Source organism: Copidosoma floridanum, unplaced genomic scaffold (assembly GCF_036245765.1).
Source record: "Copidosoma floridanum isolate Cflo_tuat_1 unplaced genomic scaffold, Cflo_Japanese_pri ptg000012l, whole genome shotgun sequence".
NCBI lineage: Eukaryota > Metazoa > Arthropoda > Insecta > Hymenoptera > Encyrtidae > Copidosoma > Copidosoma floridanum.
In genome coordinates, this window is record NW_028321889.1 from 4,930,321 (window position 1) to 4,952,677 (window position 22,357).

General features: G+C 35.8%; 4 protein-coding genes across 4 annotated transcripts; all 4 read right to left on the minus strand.

The window, feature by feature from the left end:
- Nucleotides 1-2,376: 2,376 nt before the first annotated feature.
- LOC106637264 (uncharacterized) lies at nucleotides 2,377-2,964 on the minus strand. Its single transcript, XM_014349975.2, has 2 exons — nucleotides 2,911-2,964; nucleotides 2,377-2,826 (listed from the first exon to the last, which is right to left on the minus strand). The coding sequence occupies exons 1-2, from the start codon at nucleotides 2,962-2,964 to the stop codon at nucleotides 2,377-2,379; spliced, it is 504 nt and encodes a 167-aa protein (XP_014205461.1).
- Nucleotides 2,965-4,469: 1,505 nt separating this feature from the next.
- On the minus strand, nucleotides 4,470-8,454 carry LOC149375110 (glutamate receptor ionotropic, kainate 1-like). Its single transcript, XM_089590481.1, has 8 exons — nucleotides 8,269-8,454; nucleotides 7,480-7,806; nucleotides 7,201-7,366; nucleotides 6,890-7,098; nucleotides 6,044-6,133; nucleotides 5,751-5,911; nucleotides 5,408-5,651; nucleotides 4,470-4,928 (listed from the first exon to the last, which is right to left on the minus strand). Exons 1-8 carry the CDS (start codon nucleotides 8,452-8,454, stop codon nucleotides 4,470-4,472), a joined length of 1,842 nt encoding a protein of 613 aa, XP_089446607.1.
- Nucleotides 8,455-9,850: 1,396 nt separating this feature from the next.
- On the minus strand, nucleotides 9,851-11,906 carry LOC106637266 (glutamate receptor ionotropic, kainate 1-like). The gene is made up of 7 exons (XM_014349977.2): nucleotides 11,469-11,906; nucleotides 11,113-11,397; nucleotides 10,827-11,016; nucleotides 10,528-10,736; nucleotides 10,360-10,449; nucleotides 10,120-10,283; nucleotides 9,851-10,046 (listed from the first exon to the last, which is right to left on the minus strand). The coding sequence occupies exons 1-7, from the start codon at nucleotides 11,904-11,906 to the stop codon at nucleotides 9,851-9,853; spliced, it is 1,572 nt and encodes a 523-aa protein (XP_014205463.2).
- Nucleotides 11,907-13,951: 2,045 nt separating this feature from the next.
- On the minus strand, nucleotides 13,952-15,216 carry LOC149375111 (uncharacterized). Its single transcript, XM_089590410.1, has 2 exons — nucleotides 15,121-15,216; nucleotides 13,952-14,389 (listed from the first exon to the last, which is right to left on the minus strand). The coding sequence occupies exons 1-2, from the start codon at nucleotides 15,181-15,183 to the stop codon at nucleotides 13,970-13,972; spliced, it is 483 nt and encodes a 160-aa protein (XP_089446536.1). The 5' UTR covers nucleotides 15,184-15,216; the 3' UTR covers nucleotides 13,952-13,969.
- Between the last annotated feature and the right edge of the window lie 7,141 nt (nucleotides 15,217-22,357).

Here is a 22,357-nt window from a genome sequence, read left to right on the forward strand (position 1 = left end):
TAAAACAGTAGTAGTTTTCGTCACACGAGCACCACCGGCTATTGGAAAACTCAAGCCGGTTAGATGGCGCTTATGTGGCGAAACCTGTATACTGTATGTAGCTGCTTTTTTTACAAAAAAAAAATAAAAAAAAAATAAAAAAAAGTGTAATAAACGATCGTCCAATGGGCGTGAGAACAACCTCCGAGGTGCAGGAATAAATAGATACTTTTTACTATCTACAGTATAAATTGTATATCTTAGTGAATAACTATAATGTGTGGTGATAAAAACCAATAACAAGGAATTGTTAAGTTCAGATTTAAGGCTCAGAATAAAATGTAGTTCTCGCTATTATTTGTATTTTCGTCATGGATGACATCTCGGAAAGTAAAAAGAAAAAAAAAAAAAAAATGGACAAAATTATTGAAAAGTACTACCAACGACGTACGATTGATAAAGATTGGTAAAGATAATTATTGTATAGTCTCAAATCTGGGCTTTATTAAATTCTTGTTGTTAGTCATTAATGTAATTATAGATAAAAAGTAAAAATTGGACCGGTTTTGAATCGACAGCCCCTGCAATCGTCCCCCAAGATGATATCATCGTCATCCCAGCCAAAACGCACGGACCTGTTTGCGAGTGTTTTCACGGAGTTGGCCGACCAAATGAACTTCACCCTGAGCTTCGTGGAGTACGACTATAACGGTTACCCCAACAACAGTAGGACCAAGGCGTGGTCCGGTTTGCTGCAAACCGCTCGGAGCGGCAAGGCCGACGTCGTTGTTGCCGGCAACATTAGATTGACCAAGGAACGAGCCAGAGACTTCAATTTTGTCGGGCCCCTACTGCTCACGCGGGACAAGCTCTTCATCAAGGAGCCGGGAAAGTTTTTGGTCCACTGGAACGCCTACTTGAACGTTGGACCATTTTTCTTCTTTCTTCTCCTACAACGGACTCTCTGATGAAGTTATAACTTTGCAGGTTTTCAGTTGTGGCGTTTGGACCCTAATCGTAGCAATGATAATCCTCTCGGGGTTCTCGTTGACCTCCATGAGTGCGACGCTCAACCGAACGCGCGGCTTGAAAAACCTCTTGACCGAGAACCAACTGAAGGTCTGGGGTATTTACTGCCAGCAGGGATTGCCAGGTCCGTTAATTAGCCTCTCCAACCATTGACACACGTCACCATTCATTATTCATCCACAGATTTCCCATCATCAGCACCCCCGAGGATAGTCTACCTCTTTGTGTTCTTCTCCGCGGTAGTCCTCATGACTTCTTACTCGGCCTTTGTCATTGGTTACTTGACCGTCCTCTCACCGGCTCTGCCCTTCGACTCCCTCTCGAGTTACGTGCAACACGGCGCGACGCAACTCATTGTCGTGCGAGACACCGCCGAGCTCGACATGCTCAGGGTGCGTTGGTGACACGTTTTTTTTCCCCCATTGTATTTATATTCATGCGCATCAACAAACTCAACATGTGTTTGTCCATGAAAAACACAGAACTCGAAGGATGAAACGTTGGCGAGGATGAACGCGATGATGAAGGAAGAAAATGAACTGCCCTTGGACGGCATCGGGGCTTTCGAGCAGGTAAACAAAATTACGATGACCCAGTGGTTGTGTATGTGGTACGTAGACATCGAATCACTTATTTGTTTTCCTCTCTCTCTCTCTCTCTTGCAGGTGTGCAACGAAAACGTAGCTCTGTACGCGGACGGTGCGATGGCCGAGGTGCTGCAGGATCACATCGAGTGCAAATTGGTCGGCGTAACGACCGGGAGAGCAACTCACGTGGCGCTGGCTCTGTCCAAAGACAACTCGTTCGCTGGATTCCTCAATCACAAGTAAGAGAAAAACACACGGTTTCGATATATTTCATATATTTGAATTCTTTTTTTCCTTCCACCGTTGCAGCGTCTTGAGGTTGCAGAATTTCGGCATATGGCAGCGCATCAAGAACACGTACTTCGGAAAAAAGCAGGACCTACCAACAACCACGAGCTACGACGCGGTCGAGATATTCGAGGTAGCTCCGTTGCTCGCCGTATTCATTTTCGGAGTGATATCGAGCGCCTTCGTACTGCTGATTGAGAGCATCGCTGCACGTGCCAATGCGATGAATAAATGTTCCAACCAATTCATTTTTCATTGCCACACGAACGCCCATTAGGAATCGTAAGGAAGGAGAGGTCCGTGTTGGCGTGGTTATTCAACGGATACAACGAGTAAATGCATAACGAAAATAGTAGTTTATTTGTGGTAAAGTTCAAGTTTAACAAGGCTAAGTGACAAGATGGAGAAGAAGCATTGATCAATGGTTTGTACGGGCTGGTATATATGTATACCGTTGTATAAACATATATGACGATGGCACGTGAGTGTGGTTTTACTGGTTATCCTCGGGGGTCTCGTTCCTCTCTGCAAGAGCCGCCTTGATGGCCTCCTTGTAATTCTGGTACTGTTCCCTCCACTTGGCGTACAACTCGTCGAAAGCCACCCTGGACGCCTCCTTGGCCTTCTCGAAGTGCTCCCTGCCGCGTCTGAGGGACTCGGCCACGCGGGCGCTCCAGACCCTTCTCTCCTCCTCGAACCTCCGTTGGGCCTTTTTCCGGAAGTCCTCGTACTTCTCCCTCAGCTCGGCTGCCTTCTCTTTGCTCAGCTCGGCCGCCTGCCGGCTCTCCTTCTTCAGCTCCGCAACGAGCTCGCCAAAGTTCTGCCTGCCCCGGGCCAAGTACGCGCTCAGGGACTCCGACACGCTCTTCGCCCACTCGGACAGTTTGCTCGCGAACTCGCTCCTGTCGATCACCTCGTTGTCGGGGACCTCGGCCGAGTCAGCCTAAAGGGCCACAAAAAGCTCGTGGTGGGTTTTTTTTTTTTTTATACATGAAAAATCATTATCAACGAGAGTGTCGAATCTTACCAGGACGAGGGTTGTGCCCAAAAGGGCGAAGACGAGGAGCTTGCCGTACAACATGATGATGTATATGGTATACTTTGAGGTATTCGTTGGTCCGACTTTGATGATCGAGTTGCCGAGCTCCTCCTTTCTCTCGGTATTTATACGCCAAGGTGCAATAAATCTGATTTTCGGGAGTTTGCCGCGTCAAATTGTTGCGTAAAAATAATTGTTTGCTCAATCACGGTGTTCCGTTTGCTTCGTTTTATCGATATTATGTGGTGTATATGTCTTATCGTCGCGGTGTTATGCAACCTTTCTCATACCTCTGGTTTTTGTTTGTATCCTTGTACATCGTTGGGTTTATTTATTTATTTTTTTTCCCCTCAAATTAACGTTGTCGTTGCGCAAGTTTTGTTGTTTTTTTGATTAAGTTTATTTTTCGATCAAGTTCAATTATTTATACCTGCCCTTGATGGACGACGAGTGCAAAAGTTATTCGGAATATTACGAAATCACAATTGCACCGATCGTAAAAGTAATCGTTATTGTTTGTACGTAAAATTATTTTTATCAGAGTTCCAACACTTTAGCCTTTTTTTTTTTTTTTTTTTGTTGCATTTCATGAGATTTTATACAATTACACATTCGTTCGAATGTAATTTTTTTTTTGAATCTCGAGTTTTACGGAGTAATGAGAAGGTGAACATGTATAGTTTTCAGTCGATGTCTCTTTGCTTAGCGCTTGCACTTTTATACCACAGAAGCTTAAAATTATATTTTTAACATTTTTTACACATCTTTCATGTAGTTTATTATTACTATTACTTATTCACATTAATTATCTTATGCATTTACCTAAAGAATTTTTATACAACAAATTGTAAACTTTATATTTAGTTATGTGCAATTAAGGGGCAGTCACCCTTTACTTTTGTCCCACGACTGTATTAGACCACTGAGTTTTCACTTAAAGTAAATAAATTCATTCACTCATTTTATTTTCGCTTACATCCATGACCATATGGGCCTTTGCTGGGTAGAGATTTTTTGTGCTCAGACCACGTAAATAGGTCCACCATTTTTATTTCGATTCCATTATGTAATTAATTAACTACGTATGGCTTTTCTGTGTTGAAATCCACGTATAGTTTATACAAGGTACGAAAATCATTCACCTTATCTCGATTGAAATTTCACTTTTGATAACTCAGGTAAAAAATCTTTTACGTAGCTCTCTCTCTCTCTCTCTTTTTTTTTTTTTTTTTTTTTTTTCAATGATGGCATTTTATAGATTTGACTTTGTAAATTAAATTTTGTATTAGATTTTTATTTTAAACTTAGTATTGAAAAAGGATCTGTAAATTTGGTATAGATACATTATATGTATTAAATAACAGAAACAACCACTTTATGTAAAATCAGGAGGTAAAAATGAAAAATAATCAATTTTTTTTTTTTTTAATAAGAAGGTATAATGATTATGATTATATGGATAAAAAAAATCTAAATCTGTAGGTACCTCATAAAAAAAGTTTACAATGAAAACGTTATCCGAATAATACAATTACTCCGTATTTATTCTACCTTGATGACTTCAATACCTCTTGTTCGTCTAATTGCGATATTACACGCTGTCTCGTTTTTTTTTCCATGTATCTCTTATAATTTTGTAATAATCCGATCAGTTTAGTTTTTGTACTTTCGCATGTTCTTTTGAGAGCAACGGTAACTTCGTCCACGACCTTCCGAGCGTTCCCCGCATTGCCTTGAGCAAAGCTTTCATCCCTAGCCTCTTTGACGAGAGTATCCAAAACATGTTTTTTTTTTTCAACGTAGTCGTAATAAACGACGTCTTGAAATTGTTTTTGAATATCTTTTGTGTAGCTCACATTCATCCAATAGTATTTCCTCATTGCTTCCAAAAATCCAAAATTCATATCGTCGATATGACCGTCGTGGAGTTTCACAGTGGTATTCCAATTATTTTCGTAGGCTAATATGCTCTTCGTCAAATTATCTTCAACGTTAATGGGAATAACCTGTGAATTAGCGTGTCGCAATAAATTTTTATGTCGAAATTTTTGTTACATATGTACAAAAAAATTATTTTAAACGATAAGCTATACGTATTCATTAAAAATGCTGCATTTTGTACGTGTAATGCACAACTTGTAAAATCAAAAGAGAATAAAAATGTAACTATACATTGTAATAATGATTATATATACGAAAAATTTATTGCATTTCTTAAACAATATTACAAACTGCGTGTTTTATCATACATCCTTGGATATCTAATGAGTGAAGTGTTATGTACTTATGATGAATAAAGAAAAATATTACCAATACTTATACGGGTCTCCAACATTTTCGAAATTTCATAGCAACTTGTAAGTCGATCGAAATTCATAAAAGTGTGAGGTGTACTGTATAAACTTGTGAGGTGTAGGGTTCACAACAATGAATTTTTACCGAGTTTTCGAGGTAAGAATCGATTCTTCGCGATCTTACGGTTAACAATGGCATTTAACCGTTTCTTCTGTCTAAACCTTCTAATGATTCTCGATCGTCTTTGGCGATAAATGCTGCACTCGCAAATCAATATAGTGGCAGATAAAACGGCTCCGAGGATGAAAATGCCCACTATTGGTATCACGCCGAAAAAGGTGACGGGGAAGTAGCACGTGTTGACAAATTTGAATTTTTGGAAGTATTGGCGCTTGAAACGCTCGATTATTCCGAGTGCCCGCATACTTTTCAAGCTGAAAATTCATAACAGGAAATGCACAAGTATATGTACATGTTTTACTTGTAGTATATACTATTGTGAATTGTGGCGAAGGAAAACGTAAGGAATTTACTTGTAATTAATAATTTCCAAGTAGGGACTGTTTTTGGTCAAGGTGAAGCCCAGATTGTCCAATCGGCCCTGTGTCAGGGACATGACTTCGCAAGGCGAGTACCGGCTTATTTTTTCGATGAACAGTTGATTCGTGAAGAATACAACTTTTTCGTTGCATACCTGAAATGAATCGAATCACATGAATTTTTCAAAATCCATACCAGTAAATAATGATGAATTATTGATCATGGAATCGTGCTAGAACATGCTTTATGACTTAATACTGAAATAGCAGCTTATTTAAGTAATTACTTGGTTTATCGCCGAGTGGATGTCGAGCGGTAGGTCTTCGTCTTTCTTCATGAGTCTTCCCATTTCGAAGAATATTGAGTTTTGCTTACGCTGGAACACATGAAAAATAACGTTGACCATTTATTTGTTGCACAAATGGCTATGAATACCGAATTTTCAACTCATGCGTTAATATAAATTGGCTGTGAAATATCTATTACTTGGCCTTGAGATAAACAAATCGCTCGCGACTATAACGAAGATAAGTTACCGAGTGGCTATTCAAATAATCTAAAAATTGATGAAGTCATTAAATTCAATGATTAAAATCATCTCACAAAAGAAATTCTTGCAAATATCGTACACATTTTTGGATTAGGAGTTTTTAGCCTGGTAACTTTTTCGTTAAGCGGGAACCATTAATTTAATGCTCTAGACGCTTTCGTGTCGTCAAATTCAATGCTCATCAATCTTAAGATAACTACTATCATTACCATTATTATTACTATTATTATTATTACTATTATTATTATTGTTATTGTTATTATTATTACTTGATCTTGGCAATCAGGGTCTTACACGTTACAGTTTCAAAGTTGTTATTTCAAAAAAGTACTGACATCACTTATGAAATGTAATTATTTTGCAGTATGAATGTGAAAAAAATCGTACATTACTCTGCGAAGGAAACGAAAGAATAATGTTATCAACGCTCAACAAAATTATAGACACGGTATATTATTTTGTTGATCTCAAATCGAATTGTCATGTTGAATCATCAATCGCAAAAATATAATGATGGAAAAAAAAAAAAAAAAAAAAATTGGTAACGGTCATTTGAAATCAGCGCATGGGATGAAAACCAACCGAGAATAGCTCGTGGTTGGCACTGTCGCGCAAAACGATCAGCTTGTAGGTTCCGTCCGCGATGAAGCCATCGTAGGAGTCGAAGGGTATGGTTGGCGTGAACACTGTCAGGTAACTCGTCAAATAGGCCGAGTAGAACGAGTAAATGACCAAGGACGAGACGAAAATCGAAATGTAGGCCAAGCGCAGCGACGAGGCGGCTGGAAACTCTGTCGGGCGGTAAACAAGAGCTTTAATTATCAGGTACGCTATGCGCTTCCAACACTCGTTGCGCACACCAATGTTTGTACGAGCTGAAAAGTGATTTTTACCGGGTAGAGATTTCTGGCAGTAAATACCCCAGACGGACATGTACTCTTCCACCAAATAGTCGTATCTGATTTCGGAGCCGTTTATCAATCTGTACATCATGGCGAACACTAGAGGGACAATCATCAACGTTACCATCAAAATAAGCCACACGTCCCTCTCAAAAGCCTGAAAGTATACACCGTTGGATTTTCTTATTGCGATATTTTCAAAAATAAATGTAAAAAAATGATGATGAAAAAAAAAAAAAAAAAAACAACAAAGCGGAATAGTATATGTGCCTTTGTGTAAGATGACCAATCGACTATCGTCTGGTTGGGCCGTCTGATGTAGAGATCCGAGAAAGTGAGCATCAGCGGCACTGTGTAATCGACGACCTCTGCGCGATGATGGTTCATCGTGAACTCCCCGATTCCAATGTCGACGTTTTTCGACACCAGTTCGCCAATAACGCCAATCCATTCTTTGGTGGACGCGTTCCAGACCCCGAAAGAATCTTTGGCGGACACGTGCTCGATAGTGAAGTTCATCTTCTTGGACAGCTCGACGAGTACGGTGCCGTAGAACTCGTTTGCAGTGAAGTTGGCCTTTACCACCGGGTAATCCGTCTGCGCGTTGAACATTCGTGGTTTTTCGATGGTTCATTAAAATTCGTAAAAATTTTGAACCGTGAATTTCCTGGTTTTAACGATACTTTTCGGGATACGTTGCATTTCGTACCAGAACATGGAAAAAGTTGCTCGCACTTAACTAGCACCTAATCGAACCTCAATCACGTATTTTTATGTTTCAACTGTGTTTGTAAATTACAGCTACATTGGAATTCCAGATACTTAATTTTGTAAAATCTTTGGTTTATAAAATAAAATTTTTGTCATTACTTGTAGTTGAGGTATAAGTGCTACTATTACAATAAAAAAAAAAAAACTCAGTAAGTTTATAGAACTATATGTTCCAGCATAAGGACACATGCATATACCGCCAAAGTTAAACTTCAATCCACAATCGACTACTAGAAAGTACCGAAGTAAAATCCCAATAAAGAGACAATCAAAGCAACGTATTCATACCAGTATCGTGGATACTCTCAGCCGGTGTCCTTTGAAGTCGCTTCTTCTGTCGTGATAGTTCTTGTCCGAGTTTCGGCGTATTGTTTGGCCATTAATCCAAACGCCGTAATCTCTCACCTCGACTCTCGCGCTGTCGATGGAATACCACTCCTTCAACATCGGATCGCCCTGACACCTAATCAGCATCTTCGTACTGATCACCAGATGAAGGAGATTGATTTTGGGATCGTTGCAGTACTCGTTGAAACTTTCGTCGGGCGATCGATCGAAGAGTACGAGCCACTTGTGAAGCGCCATGTTGTAATTCTTGGTGATCGCGGAAAATCTATGGAGATCTTGCAGGGACTTGAGCATGACGATGATCAACGGTTGGACGATTTTACCGTCAAAGTAGACGACTTCTTGGCGAAACTTTGTAAAACTTATGCTCTGCGACAGGATAAATTTGCGTGACAACTCTTTGGATACTTTCGACATGAACTGCAGCTCGGCGAGATCTGAAATTTCAAATTTGGAGGAAGAAGAAGAAAAAAACAACATTATTTACGTACAACGCGTATACTCTACTTTGGTATTTCCCAGCATTGACGATGATTACGCTGGACGCGCCAAAAAACTTTTGCACGTTGGATATGATTTTCACGTAGTCGTGGTACTTGTAGTTTTGCGTGCCATTGTTACCATCGCTAACGCGTTCGCCGATTGCACAGGAGAGCAGAGAAATCGTTAAAACGAGTATTACCATGCTGCTGCAAGTGGAAGGTGCCCGTGGTAGACTACTTCTGCTGATCCACTGAACGACAAACCTGCACGAATCGCTGGGGTATTTTCAAACATAAACATCAATACGTCCATACGCATCACCTTTCGCCCGTCGATGTGTTTTTCTATGCGTTATTCCATTTTTTTTTTTTTTTTTTTTTTTTTTTTTTTCCCTCGTTAGATTTGTTGATCCATACTTCTTCACCTTCGCTTTTCCCCCCTCGCTAGGAGCAAAGCGAGGACGTCAATTACTTTTTTTAAGGTTCAATGGCTCCTCTGGAGTGCGCTCGTTTGCGATTGTTGTCGGAGGTTCGGTATAGGTCGATATAAGGACGCGCCGTAGGACGTTCTTTCTTGTTTAGTTTAGCGAAGAGAGGGAGGGACAGGTGTGTCGGATACTTTTTTTCCCCGAGTAATCGTGTTTAACCATCATCGGCCTTTCGGTCGTTGGATTCTTTTTTTTTTGTTTTTTTTTTTTTTTCAACAAGTTAAACGTTAGTGACTTTTAAAATTTAAGTCAATAAAATTAAAATAGTGACATTGTAAAGTACAAGGAAAATAAACAATTCACACTGCAATGTACTTATTGGGCTCAACTGCTTCCCAGGAGTTGCGTATATTTTTATCAGAGCCAAGAAAAATATATAAACCTGCATACATGGATCGTTTAAATTTTGCGTGTAAACGAACCCGATACGAGGCTGGTATGAATATGAGGGTGACAAACTTTTTGTATATAACGTTGTTGATGAGCCACGTTGATTGGAAAAAGAAAAAAAAAAAAAAACAGCTACAAGGTGTCAATTTGTCGATTTATAACTCAGTGACGATGGTACATCGACTCGAGGACAAAAATAAAAAACGAGAGAGAAATCCCAACTGCCAGTACGACGAATACAGGAACAACGCTCGAAAACGAAACTTCATCGTAATTAATGGCGCGATTCTCGTTGTTGGCGCGGGCGTAACGATTTTTCAAACCGTTCAAAATTCCACTGCTGCGTAACTTCTGTAAACTTCACGGCAAAAATATCGTCAAACGAAAAACTCACCCCCATACACCGGACAAATGAGACAAGGTTTACTCACCCGTGGTTGAAAAGCTTCACGTATGGACTGTTTTTCGGAAAAGCAAACGCCACGTTGATCCGATTGCCTCGTTCGAAGCCCACTAATTTGCAATCATATTTCGATACTTCCCGACGAACCGTGTAATCGTCCAAGTACAAAACGACTCTTTTGCCGCTGCATATCTTTACAAATAATAGTAAAGGACATGGCCGTTGGTAGTTTTATGGATGTACGGAGTAATATATAGGTATAGTGTACCTGTTTAACGGCATCCGAAGGATTTATTGGTAATTCGTCTTCGCTGAGCATAAAGTTTCTCAGTACTTGCACTTTTGGATTTGTTGACGTCTGCAAAAATACAATGACGGTTTACTTTAAAAGTAACAACGAAATCGTAATGCGAATAAAAAAAAAAAATTTATTTACAGTGAATTCTTCGAAATAGCTGGAATCTTTGACTGTCGAAAGTTTATGTGTCCCGTCCGCCAGAAATTCATCGATCGAGGAAAATGGTAAATTCGGTTTGAAAATCGTTATGCGGCTCATGAGGATTGCCGAGTACGCCGACGAGATGACAAACATCAATACGTGTAGGGACACGTAAGCGATTCGTATGGACGATATATTTGTAAAATCTGATGTAGAAAAGAAAAAAAAAAGGATACATTTATTACAAAAGTATTTTCGCGGTATTGATTGGAATGAAAGTGATGGTCGATCATTACTTATCAAGGGCATTTTGCAGATGATGGCCATCACATCTGTGAAACATCCGGAGAAAACGATGAAAGCATTACCCCGATGTGGCACTGTCTTCCTTAACTTTTTGTCATAGTATAGCATCGTACTGGCGACAAAGACCATTGTACTCGCAATTAAAAAAATTAGAAAACACCCCGATCGCCTTTCGAACGGCTAAAGATAGAAAAAAAAAAAAAAAACTTAATTTTACTATATTCAATACCATGGATGCAGGGGTCAATATAGAAGTGGTGTTGTGGAAATCCATACCTCGTAGTACGTGGACCACTGTAAATTGCGGTTGCTTGGTTCTCTAACGTAATAGTATGCAGGCGAAACGTCGAAAGGCATGGAAAAATCGATAATTTTCATTCTGTGGTCCGTTACACCGAATCCACCCAATCCCACGTCCACATCGTTGTTTGCAAGTTTTTTCATAATTCCAGTCCACGTGTACGCTCCGCAAGATTTTTCGAATGACAAATCCATACGAAAGTCACCTATTTTCGCTACAATGGCTAATATATCTTTGAAGTGGTCTTGCACAGCGTCAGTCTAAAATAATGCAGTCATTGAGTTGTTTCGTTGCAATTTCTTGCATAACCGTCCCATCCATGTTCGATTACCCCGACTGTTGCAACCTTAAAGTGTAGACCTTTCGAAGAATTTCGCCGAGCGAACAAGGGCAAACCGTTGCTTGTCAACAGTTTAAAATCGTGAGACCACGTGGCATACTCAGCCACGGTTGTTTCGTTATCACGTAAAGCATACCATTCATTTACTTTGTGGTTATTTTTTTTCTCGCAATAAATTAGCATTTTTACATTGAACGTCAGATGAAAGTAATTCGCCTTTGGATTCTCACAAACATCCATTAAATCTTTGTCAACGTTTTTGGAAAATATTACTAAATACGCGCAATAATTTAAGCTGCTTGCTTGCAGGGTGAGGTAGACGAAATCATCAAAGTCTTTCCAAGTGTTCAGTGTAATCATGATAAATGGTCTCACAGTTCTGTCCTTGTGGTAGTCCATGGCTGTCACGAGATTTCTGATATTTGTCATTATAAAATATTTGTTTTTTTCAGAAAGCAGTTTAAGAAATTTCAAATTAATCGTCGTTTCTGGAGTAACTGAAAAGTGTGTAACACATGTACTTGGATTTTTTTTTTTTTTTTCCAACCACAACAAAGCTTCCGTTTTGCACTTACTGTTCTTTAAATCGTTCATACCGATAATTATATTAGGATAGTTGTATTCGTTCTGAAAATCAACTGAAAATTGAAGGCAATCGCTATGCCTACCACAAAAGTGAGTACAAAGTATAAACGAATAAATACACGTTAATAAAGTTTGCATTGCGATGAATAATTGAACTAGTTCAGAATTTCCTCTTAACAATGGTACAGTTCTAATTGGGGTGAAAAGAAAATATAAAATAGTTTTTATAACATCACACCTATGAACAATCTAATAAATAATTTCGTATCATAGTCTATTTTTTTTTATAAGAGTTTGTAATCGTTAGTAAGTACCTATATCAATTAAACTCCAGTTTAAAAGAAATCAATTTTACGGAAACGTACTAAAATAAAACTAAAAAAAATAAATAAATAACGTAAGAATTTTTTAAGTAACCAAAAAATCAATTTTAAATATCGATAGTCATTAACCGTTTAAAAATTTAATTAAACGATGAAATTTTTATTGTAACTTTGAAACAACAATACTACTAGAGTCATTTTATTTACTCACTACGCGTGCCGAGCCTTACTAACTTTTTAGACGGTAGAAAAAAACACTTTAATCGTACGAGTACTTTCCCTAGTTGGTGGTTTCCAACGATATTCAAGTGATAAACAGTTTTAATGAATACCATACGTCTAAAAATGAGGTGCGTTAAAGAAAACCATAGTATTAGAATGGTTTAGTTCATGTTGAAGTCATTACTTATTCATAATGCTGATGTTATCTACGCCCACGGGAGGGAACATTTTTCTAGCTGCGGTGTGAAAAACATAGGGCTAACAACCTTGATTCACCTACAAGAATTTTTTAATCCAACCATATTTGACTGGTTTGAAAATATAATAAATAAAAATAGGTTTCATACGGTAAAATTTTACCTACTCATAATTGTATTTGTCTTTATATTAATATTTATCAAGATGGTAGTTTAAACTAAATTATATTGCACATATAAATATGATTTTTCATATTTATGTAGGATTATTGTGAATTTTTAGTTCAGTAATTCTTATGAAACTTTCATCAACTTCTTCGAGTTCATTGTGAACAATGTTTTATCCTAAAATTAAGAACAATTAATAAGATCTTTTAATTCCTCGTGTTCATGAATATTTATGTGAATAGTTTCAAAGTATGTAAAATTTTGTATCGGTAAAATTATATATGAAGTTTAAAAAAAATTTTTTTTATCATATTGATTGTTGTTTGTTTTGATTTTAAAATACAATATCAAGAATATAAAATTTAAAAAGCTCGATTGTCCTTGTAAGTTGTCCAAATCAAGATTTATTTCAATGATGTGATACTTCATTTTTAATGAAGAAACAATTGTGCAATTACGAAAAACAAATTAATTTAGTATTCTTATTAGTCAAGTCTTTGTTAATTTACCTCATAATTAACAACAAGATGAGCTGACGTTCAGTTATTTATTAAATTTATGTAAATATACCTAGTTTCTCGCAAAGGGTTCTTTGTTTTTGATTTGCGTTCGGTACTTAATCTTCGTTTTGCTACTCTTTTTTGAACTGATAAGATATCCCTCTCAATAAATACACTCCCGAATAAAATACAAAAGTTACAAGCCGAATTGATAAAATTATTAACAAGTATGAAGTTAATAGTTATGCATCACCCATTATTAATCATGTATTTTCGTAACAAATGACAAATTCAATTTTGTACGAAAAATCACGAATTTCTACGTATAGCGTATAAGCACAATAGGTTTTTTTATGTTAAACATTTAATACTTTTTTGTTTAACTTTATTTGATCATTAATGTTCAAAATAATGGATGTTGACTACAGGGAAAGAGAGGCGAGACAACCACAAACAAAAATATATAAACACAATCAAAGTAAGTTGACGTTAAATATTTATTTAAACACATTGAATGTAGGATTCTCCAGTTGTTGTTTCAAATTTAAAATTTTGTTTTTCGCGGTGTTGTACTCTTCATTCAGGTTCTTGATGGCTTGAAAAATTAATTTTCTGACCGTCTCTGCATCTTCCTTTGCCGCAGCATACTCAACATTTTCGGCGATCTTCTTTTCCTTATCCGAGTACTTATGGTAGGTGGTAGTAAATTCATGTTCAATATCACTTATCCAATTGGTATGCTTTATATCAAGTTGAATGTAAATATAGTAATTTACGAGCGCGGTGAGCCAGCCTTGGTACAACTGATACATATCGTTGTTCAGACTTTCCCTGGTTTTATTCCATTGATTCATATAGTTCGACGTGGCATCAATGGCGATAATGGTTGATCCATCTGCAGTAGTAGCAGGTTTAGCCTGTGAAATGAAGTAACAATGATTTAAAAACCCCCTGTCTCGTGTATCCGCTGGGTGGAGGGGAGGGCTGGCTCTACTCATCACTTTAACATATTGTGCCTTAAGGGCTGTGGGAGTAAATTCTCCAATGACGGCCACTTGAACTATTCTCTTCCGTAAGATTTAATATGGGCTTTGGGGGCAAAACGAGGGCAGCACCGGTCATGCACCGTATTTAACATTAGTTCTATTTTACTAAGCTAGATTCGAACGTTAGACCGTACGTGTGCACCACCCCTATTAAATAATGTCTGATGAATATCGTACACGAACAAGATGATTCAGTTACCTCCAAAATTTAAATGAAAAGCTACAAACTTGTTTTTGAAGTATTAAGTATTGCGTATCTGAGAAATAAGTTGTGGACACCTCTGTTTTTTGTAGGTTAAACACGAGTATTCATGGAAAATCACAAACTTTCCAAAATTAGAACTAGCTTAGAATGTTTTTTAATAATAAACTATTCAAGTATTCGCAGTTTTAGCCAAGTTTTAGCACTTGACTAGAAAGAGGTAACGACGGTGCTACCTTCACAAGTTCAAACTGTTCTCCTAAAATAATATTTCAAAGACCAAATGTATACAAAAGTTCGATTTTCAATATTTAAATCCTGCCTTAAAAATTATATTCAGATCTTTATATAATTTACATGCAAATCGGTATAGTATTTTAGTTACTAAACTTGTACTTACAAAAGTTGAGATTGAAATGAAGGTTGTCCCCAAGAGGGCGAGAACAAAGAGTTTGACGAGCATGTTTGATCAACGGAAATTCGTTGAGACTTTCGAATCGAATGACTTAAGGCCTCGCCGAGCTAGCTTTATATCTAACTATTTATACCTACAATTTTAAAGATACTTATCTTTTTTTTAGATGAGATAATAGAGTGGAAAATTTTTGTCATCAACTAGCATTCACTAACACATTGAACAGCTATCCACTACAATGTTTTACGTGAGACATGATTCCATACAACATTTTTTCAGTATTAAAATATTTCAGAGAAATCATCAAACCCCCTTATCAGCTTCATTATTAGAAGTAACTGTATTTCCAAACTACTGATGTATTGCTATTCTTGTTTCCTTAACGTCATTATTTGAATTCACACGTTTATATATTTAGTTGTTCTTTACAAAATTTGAAATGAGATTTACTTGTATAACTTTTTTTACAAGATAATAATATGGGAATTCCTTATATTGTGCATAAATCTACGAGCCTCTACAACGTTACGCATGTTTATTTCCTCGTTAAGTTTTTGAACCTCGGTGCCATGTAAAAATCCTTCATTTTCGATTGATATATTTTACTGTGCCTCAAGAACTGCTTTTAATACTTTTGCAAAATTATGAACTGCAATTCTTCATTCCTTGTCTTCAAAACCGAGTAGAAAATAAACATTGCAAATTAAAATAAATCATTTTCAACAACAGATCAATACTATTTATCTAAAAAGTTGTGTTACAAAACTTTTTACCAAATTGATAAAGTTTTTACAAGTTTTTCAAGAATAACAATGTTTATATACTTTGTTTTATGTAAATCGAGATAATCAGACATTTTGATTTCCACAATTTTACTTTAAACACAGTTTTAATCTATGTAACTAACTGCAAGGATATTTGCTGAAATAAAATTTGTGTATTTTCATAATGAAGTTTAAATACTCGTAGCTTTACATTTTACTGTTTTTGCATCGCGCATAGCTTTGAAAAAATTATCATCAACATGAAAATAAGAAGTTATACTATTATATACATGAAAAAAAGTACTCATATTATTGAATTCCCCGAAACATAATGAAAATAATATACTTATTTTTTTGAAGGTTGCTTAATCAACTTGATACAAATAATTTTTTAAATATTAAAAAGAGGACATGTGATGTTCTTCAAAGTTTGTTCACTTGAAAAGTCGACAAAATTACAATTGCTGTGCATATATTATAATATACATTGTTTTCTCATTCTAAAAATACCGCTGTTGTCATCGTGACAGAGTGTATTACAACGATTAATGTAATTTAATTTTTTGGTTTCATTAAAAATGATATTTTATCTCTGGTACATTGGATTTTTTTGGATTGGGTACCAGATTTTTTTGTAATTTTATACTTAAAGTGATAAGTTAACAGCATTTACGTATTATCTTCGCGTATGGATATCATTAGTTATGTTGATTATGAGAATGCTTTTTATTAAGGTGGCTCTAGCGCCTAGTGCCGTATCAAAATGGGGAGACTAAAAATTAATCATTATTTTCTTTAAAACATGGTATAAAATTATCGTAGAGACTGTTGTAAGCCATATTCTACATTTTATCTGTTACTTTAGTGAGTAAATATAAAAAAACAAAAAAGTTTTATGGTGCCCTAATTGATGAACTGTTACGGTACGCTCCTAAGTTCAAGAGTAGTTATACCTACATATATGTATACTCTGCAGAATGCAGACAGCTGAGAGCTGACTTGCACTCGCAACTGTATACTTAGTCTCCGATTATTTAAAGATTTTGTTCGATAACAATACACTTTTCTCATGTCATCGAAAACTGCGTAATAATAAATACAAGATAGTATGTTTTTTACACCTTACGGGTTATTTATATAAGTGCAGCAGTAGGTTGTATATAGCGTAAGCTTGCATTTCCTATCTAACCCGTCTTAAAACTACGATTTTGTAAGCATGATTTCTTACAATTTTCATCGTCAACCTTAATTTTTTTTTATACGAATAGAAAGATGGGAATTCAAAGAATATAATTCAATTTTATTAACCTCGGTTGGGTTATTTATAATTTTAACAGCGGTTAAGTGTTTTTATATCAGTGGGATGATATCCTGTCTTCCAAATAAAAAATTTATAACTAAAGATAAACACATGAAAACTTAAATTTTTGAATCCCTCTAGATCTTACACTATTTTTGTATAAAAATAAAAAAATAAGTACTCAAATCAATACTTTATAACGGTTTTTTTTATAGAAAAATATCACCACTACAAATAATAACATCCATTTGACTTTTATGGTTGAATGCAGAAGTAAGGAGTGTCAATATCTATATTTGAAATGTATTTGAAGAACTGCAATACTTAAAATCATGAGAATCAATGCCAATACACTCATTTTAGAATAACTTGGAAAAATGAGTGGATACTAACTAACGCCACCTACATGGGAAAATATAACGATACTAACTAAGAAGAATACACACAGTCTCTTATGGACATCAATGAGCCATGAGCGTTTATTTCAACAATAATATATCTTTCAAACTTTCTGCTCACATGCTTGTATTTTGTGACTGAGTATTGCGATTTTCCTTGAATATCAACTCGTTTCGTGCTCACTTATACGTTATATGCATTTTATACGAGAAATTTCCTTTTTTTGTTTCATGAAACTATTAAAAAAGCAAAAAGCATTTTTTTGCTACTAACATGGCACTTGTGCGAATAGTAGAAAAATCAGAAAACGCAGTGTCAAATCAATTAAACTTGGCAGTCGGAAATTTGTTGAAATTGTAGCTCAAAGAGTGCATGTGTGTTAGTACTTATATGTATGCCTATCGATATATTTTTTGTTATCGTAAAAATACTAATATTTTGAAAGTTTGATAATTGATTTATTTATCACCAAACTCTCTGTAATTACCATTTTTACTTTATTTCGAATACACTTTTAGTATACCCTAAGGTCAAAATTACACGTAGTGAAATTAATAATAACAGTAATATGTCGCTCTACGCTGTAGAGTAGCCGAATCGAATGGATTATCGCTGATGGATCGGTCTCAACAAATACTTTTTTTTTTTTTATGATTTCTCGTAGGTATCACGTGGACTTATAATATCCATTTTTAAGACATTTTTTTTTTGGGAATTTCACCTTCAAGGATGAAAGTTCAAGATGTTCCCTTTATTTCACGACGTTTAATTTCGGACTAAAATAAGTATGTTAAATATTATATACACTCGATAAAAATAACACGTCCTTCACGCGTTTGTCTCATTTAGTTTTTATTTTTATTTTTATAATAAAAATCGAATTGGGCTTGACAAAATTAAATGTCACGTATTTCATTTTATCGAGTGCGTGTGTACTCTAATCTCACCACGATGGTTTTTTTTTTTTTTTTTTGTTTTTTTTGTCAACTAAAATGCATTGAAATGTTAAGCGACAAGTGCATAGTGATGATTATTCGATGTTTAACAGGTGAAGGATAATTCTACTGCCAAGGCCCAGGACTTGGTTGTCGTAAAAACTCGAGGTGGGTCTCTTACTGAGGTAGCAGCAGTAGGAGCAACCATTCAGTCAGTTGGTAGCCTGCGATAATTAACCCATATTGTTATTATTAATATTACTTCTACTACTATTATTATTTGTAGAAACTCGCATAGGAGCTCCTTCTTTTTGTATACGCGTGATAAAAGTACGTGGCCTTAAAGTATCTTGTGACGTTTTCGTTTTCCCACAGACCAATTATTAATCTATACACGTGTATAAGATATATTGATGATAACAGGCTAGACACGTGTGGTTATATGCTTCACATTGTCCAAAGTGACACTACAACAGATAATTTCGACACTTTCTCTTTCATTTTCTTTTTCGCTTTTTTAATTTAACCATTGACTCACTTCACAATCGTGGTAAAATGTTATAGTTAATTCCTAATTACACGTTTTTCTCAATAGGGAGTACTCAAATTACCCGACATGATACAGTTTACTCGCAACAGTAGCTCGAAAACAGTATTAGGGCTCATACGTCACATGCTTTGGATACTTGTAATGATGACGATTTTACACAATCTTAGGGTAAAACAATGAAATTTAAAGATAGGCAAGTGGATAAATCAAATGTATTTCTACAGGCCCGTAATATACGAAAGTTTTTAGGGGCTAAAATTTTTTCATAATTCAGGTTCATGAATTTAAAGAGAAATTAACATCTGTAAGCACGAATCTACAAGACATTGCATATCGTGATAAGGCCCCTTATCATATGAATTCTAATGTAATTATGAAAAAACATAGTAATTGAAAAGTATAATGTATTCGTACGTATAAATATATTCTTATAGTATATGGTTTCTTGGGAGGCTAAGTAAATGCAGTAGCATGTAAACGCATGAGTGTGAGAGTTTTTGGATTTTTCTAAAAATGTGTACGTATTATACAAGCTTCCGTAGACGTATATAATATAGTTTTGCTTCATATATACCCCGATATCCAAGATAAATGCACGGCTATTATCATCTCTTGTTGCATTGAAACCCGATGATGTGTGAGCTGTACGTAGCTGGTGAACCCTGTAGGTACCGGTAAGGACACACCGCATAACGGAGGAGGAGCTACAATGAGTTGGGAGAAAAAAATCAAACTCTTTCCTTCTCTTACCTTATACACCTAAATCCCTGTAGAATTTAATGGACCGGAGGATTCTTACCCGCTCGCCCCCATCTTCCCTCCCTTCGCGTGCAAGAACGAGGGTGTTCCGTCCTTTCAGTTTAACATGGTATACAAACAAAATTTGTACCTAAAATAACATGAGGAGGGAGGAGTGGAGGAGAGTGGTAAGGGTATGGAGAGTTTCTTGAAAAAGTTTCCGGTGGCCCACGTAACGGTGAATCCACGTTGATCGAGTACCTGATGCACGTGTTTTACTGTATACCGTTAGGACGACCTTCTCTCTCTCTCTTTTTTGGTATCGAATAATGAACCATTAGATAATATTCGAAAATTCAAGTAGGTGAGTGGATGAACGACCATCATACATCATCATCATGACATGTGCATCATAAATAAATATGCTTATTAATATGTAGCTGTAGGAGCGAGTCAAACGAGATCTTTGTAAGTAGGGTTGTGGATCTTTATTTCTCCTTATCGTTTTGTTGTTTGTTGTTACTGTTGCTACTGGGGACGAACAAGTGTTGCAGTCCTTCTTTATATGGCTATATTTTTTTTTTTTTTTTTTTTTTTTTTTTTTTTGTGATGCACTTCTTGTTGTACGAGGTTTCGCACATTAGTTCGAAACCATTATCAAAGACATTAAGAAGAAATATTACAAACTCGCACGTGACAGTTCATTTTTGTTGATTCTTGGAATGGATTTAAACATAATCTATTAGATTTAAGCAGGTTTTAATCGTTGACGATATTATATACATATTGCACAACTGAACATTTCAAACGCTATGTGATATCATTTTTTCTTACACCGGGCATTTTTTTAAACTTTGGAAGCGTGCGATGCTCGTTTTAGAAATAGCAGGATTCGTCATAAACGCAGTCCAACCGTTGAAGATGGCTCATATGACGAAAATTACTATTTTTGTAATTTAATGCATTGTGAATGTAAGAATATATACATATATTTTTTTTTTATTGTCACTTACAGCAAAATTTTACAAAACATGCTTTATATTTTGAAGGAGAAAAAATTCAGCAACTGTTTCAATGTTTGTTCAAACACATTAAAACTAGCTTTATTCGTGAAAATATATCACAGTATTATTTTCTGTAAATAATTTTTTTATGAAGCACTTCAAATTAAGATATTTAAACCAAGTAATGGAAACTGCAGCTGATAATTTTATTCTTATCATTCATTTTTTTAATTAAATCTTAAAATCATGACATGTGGTTAAGTATAGGATCTGTCTGTTACCTCATCTAGACACTGATATGAATTCATAAATAAATTTATAAATTACTTTTCAAAGAGTTGTTACTGCATCTAAGTCTCTCTGGGAAGGTGATTTTTTGCCTGGTCAAATATTACTATGTACACCTAGGTGTAAAGATTGTGTTCATCTAAATTTAAAAAACTAAAAATTATGAGTAAAAGTAAAAGTATTTTTTTTTTAATAAAATTTTTTTTTCAGCATCATTACAGCTATCTATTGGAGAAAAACACAGAAACAGCTATTGAGCGCTGCAGCTTCGATGTCATCGAACTCTTCAACAGTGAGAGTTTCATTGCACTTCCGGCTACCGAGACCAAACACTGACATCAGGTATTTCACCTGCATGACTCAGAAAGTTTTTTGTGTCAATTGTTTTGTGTTATTTTGCATTACAGTATATCTTCGTACACTTGAAAGTCGGCTTCTCCCAGCAAAAACTCACAGTACAGCTTGACCATAATAATACTATTTTTCAATAAATTAATGCATGATATGTTTATTATCTATTCAACGAGTTACCAGAAAATCGAATATTATTTTTTGTTTAAAGCATCTAGTGGTTACAATGGAGTAGTAAATGTCAAAGGTCGATGATCGATCGATGCATATCAATATCATTAGTACTGTTATCATTATCACCAAGATGGTCATTATAATTGAGGTGATGAATCAATATCAAGAAACGTTTGATTTTGTATTATTTTTTAAATGGAAATGAGTCAAAAGTCATCATGTGTACGCCGCGACGTCACAGTCATTGTCAGCTATCATCTGACTTTGCTGTTGTTTTTGCCCGAACGATAAAATTGTAATTTAAGATCCTTTTCCAAGAACATTAGACTTATTTGTCTCCATACCTTTGGTTCTCACATACCTACAAAAAACTTTCCTCTATTTAGCGCTTTTTTTTGTTTTTTGTTTCGCCCAGCGCATCTCACTGTAAATTTACTGCATCACCTACTAGGAGAGTGGAGAGGTTTTCATCTTCATGCACGAATCTGTCACATATCTGTCATAGTTTAAGCGGTTTGGCGGTAAAAATTTTAGTATCGGTGGCCAATCGACGTTCCTGGAATCACATTTTGAACGAAAAACTAAGTGAGACATAACATACCTTAGGACCTTAGTTTTTGAGTAAAAAATTCCTGAAATTCGAAAAAGTAATGTTTTTTTTCTTCGATTTTTAACTATAAATATTTAAATAACTGTAAGTATATGACTCAGCTGTTGCT

Excerpts from the sequence above, each read along its gene's own strand:
- LOC106637264 (XM_014349975.2), bottom strand. The coding sequence starts at position 2,964 with ATGTTGTACGGCAAGCTCCTCGTCTTCGCCCTTTTGGGCACAACCCTC. Across the intron at positions 2,827-2,910 it reads TGGGCACAACCCTCGTCCTG|GCTGACTCGGCCGAGGTCCC; the intron begins GTAAGATTCGAC and ends GTGGCCCTTTAG.
- LOC149375110 (XM_089590481.1), bottom strand. The coding sequence starts at position 8,454 with ATGCTGATTAGGTGTCAGGGCGATCCGATGTTGAAGGAGTGGTATTCC. Across the intron at positions 7,367-7,479 it reads ATTGGTCATCTTACACAAAG|GCTTTTGAGAGGGACGTGTG; the intron begins GCACATATACTA and ends GTATACTTTCAG. Across the intron at positions 5,912-6,043 it reads TCCACTCGGCGATAAACCAA|GTATGCAACGAAAAAGTTGT; the intron begins GTAATTACTTAA and ends GATTCATTTCAG.
- LOC106637266 (XM_014349977.2), bottom strand. The coding sequence starts at position 11,906 with ATGACAAATATCAGAAATCTCGTGACAGCCATGGACTACCACAAGGAC. Across the intron at positions 11,398-11,468 it reads TTAAGGTTGCAACAGTCGGG|ACTGACGCTGTGCAAGACCA; the intron begins GTAATCGAACAT and ends GCATTATTTTAG. Across the intron at positions 10,284-10,359 it reads CTTCGGATGCCGTTAAACAG|ATATGCAGCGGCAAAAGAGT; the intron begins GTACACTATACC and ends TTATTTGTAAAG.
- LOC149375111 (XM_089590410.1), bottom strand. The coding sequence starts at position 15,183 with ATGCTCGTCAAACTCTTTGTTCTCGCCCTCTTGGGGACAACCTTCATT. Across the intron at positions 14,390-15,120 it reads TCATTTCAATCTCAACTTTT|GCTAAACCTGCTACTACTGC; the intron begins GTAAGTACAAGT and ends TTCATTTCACAG.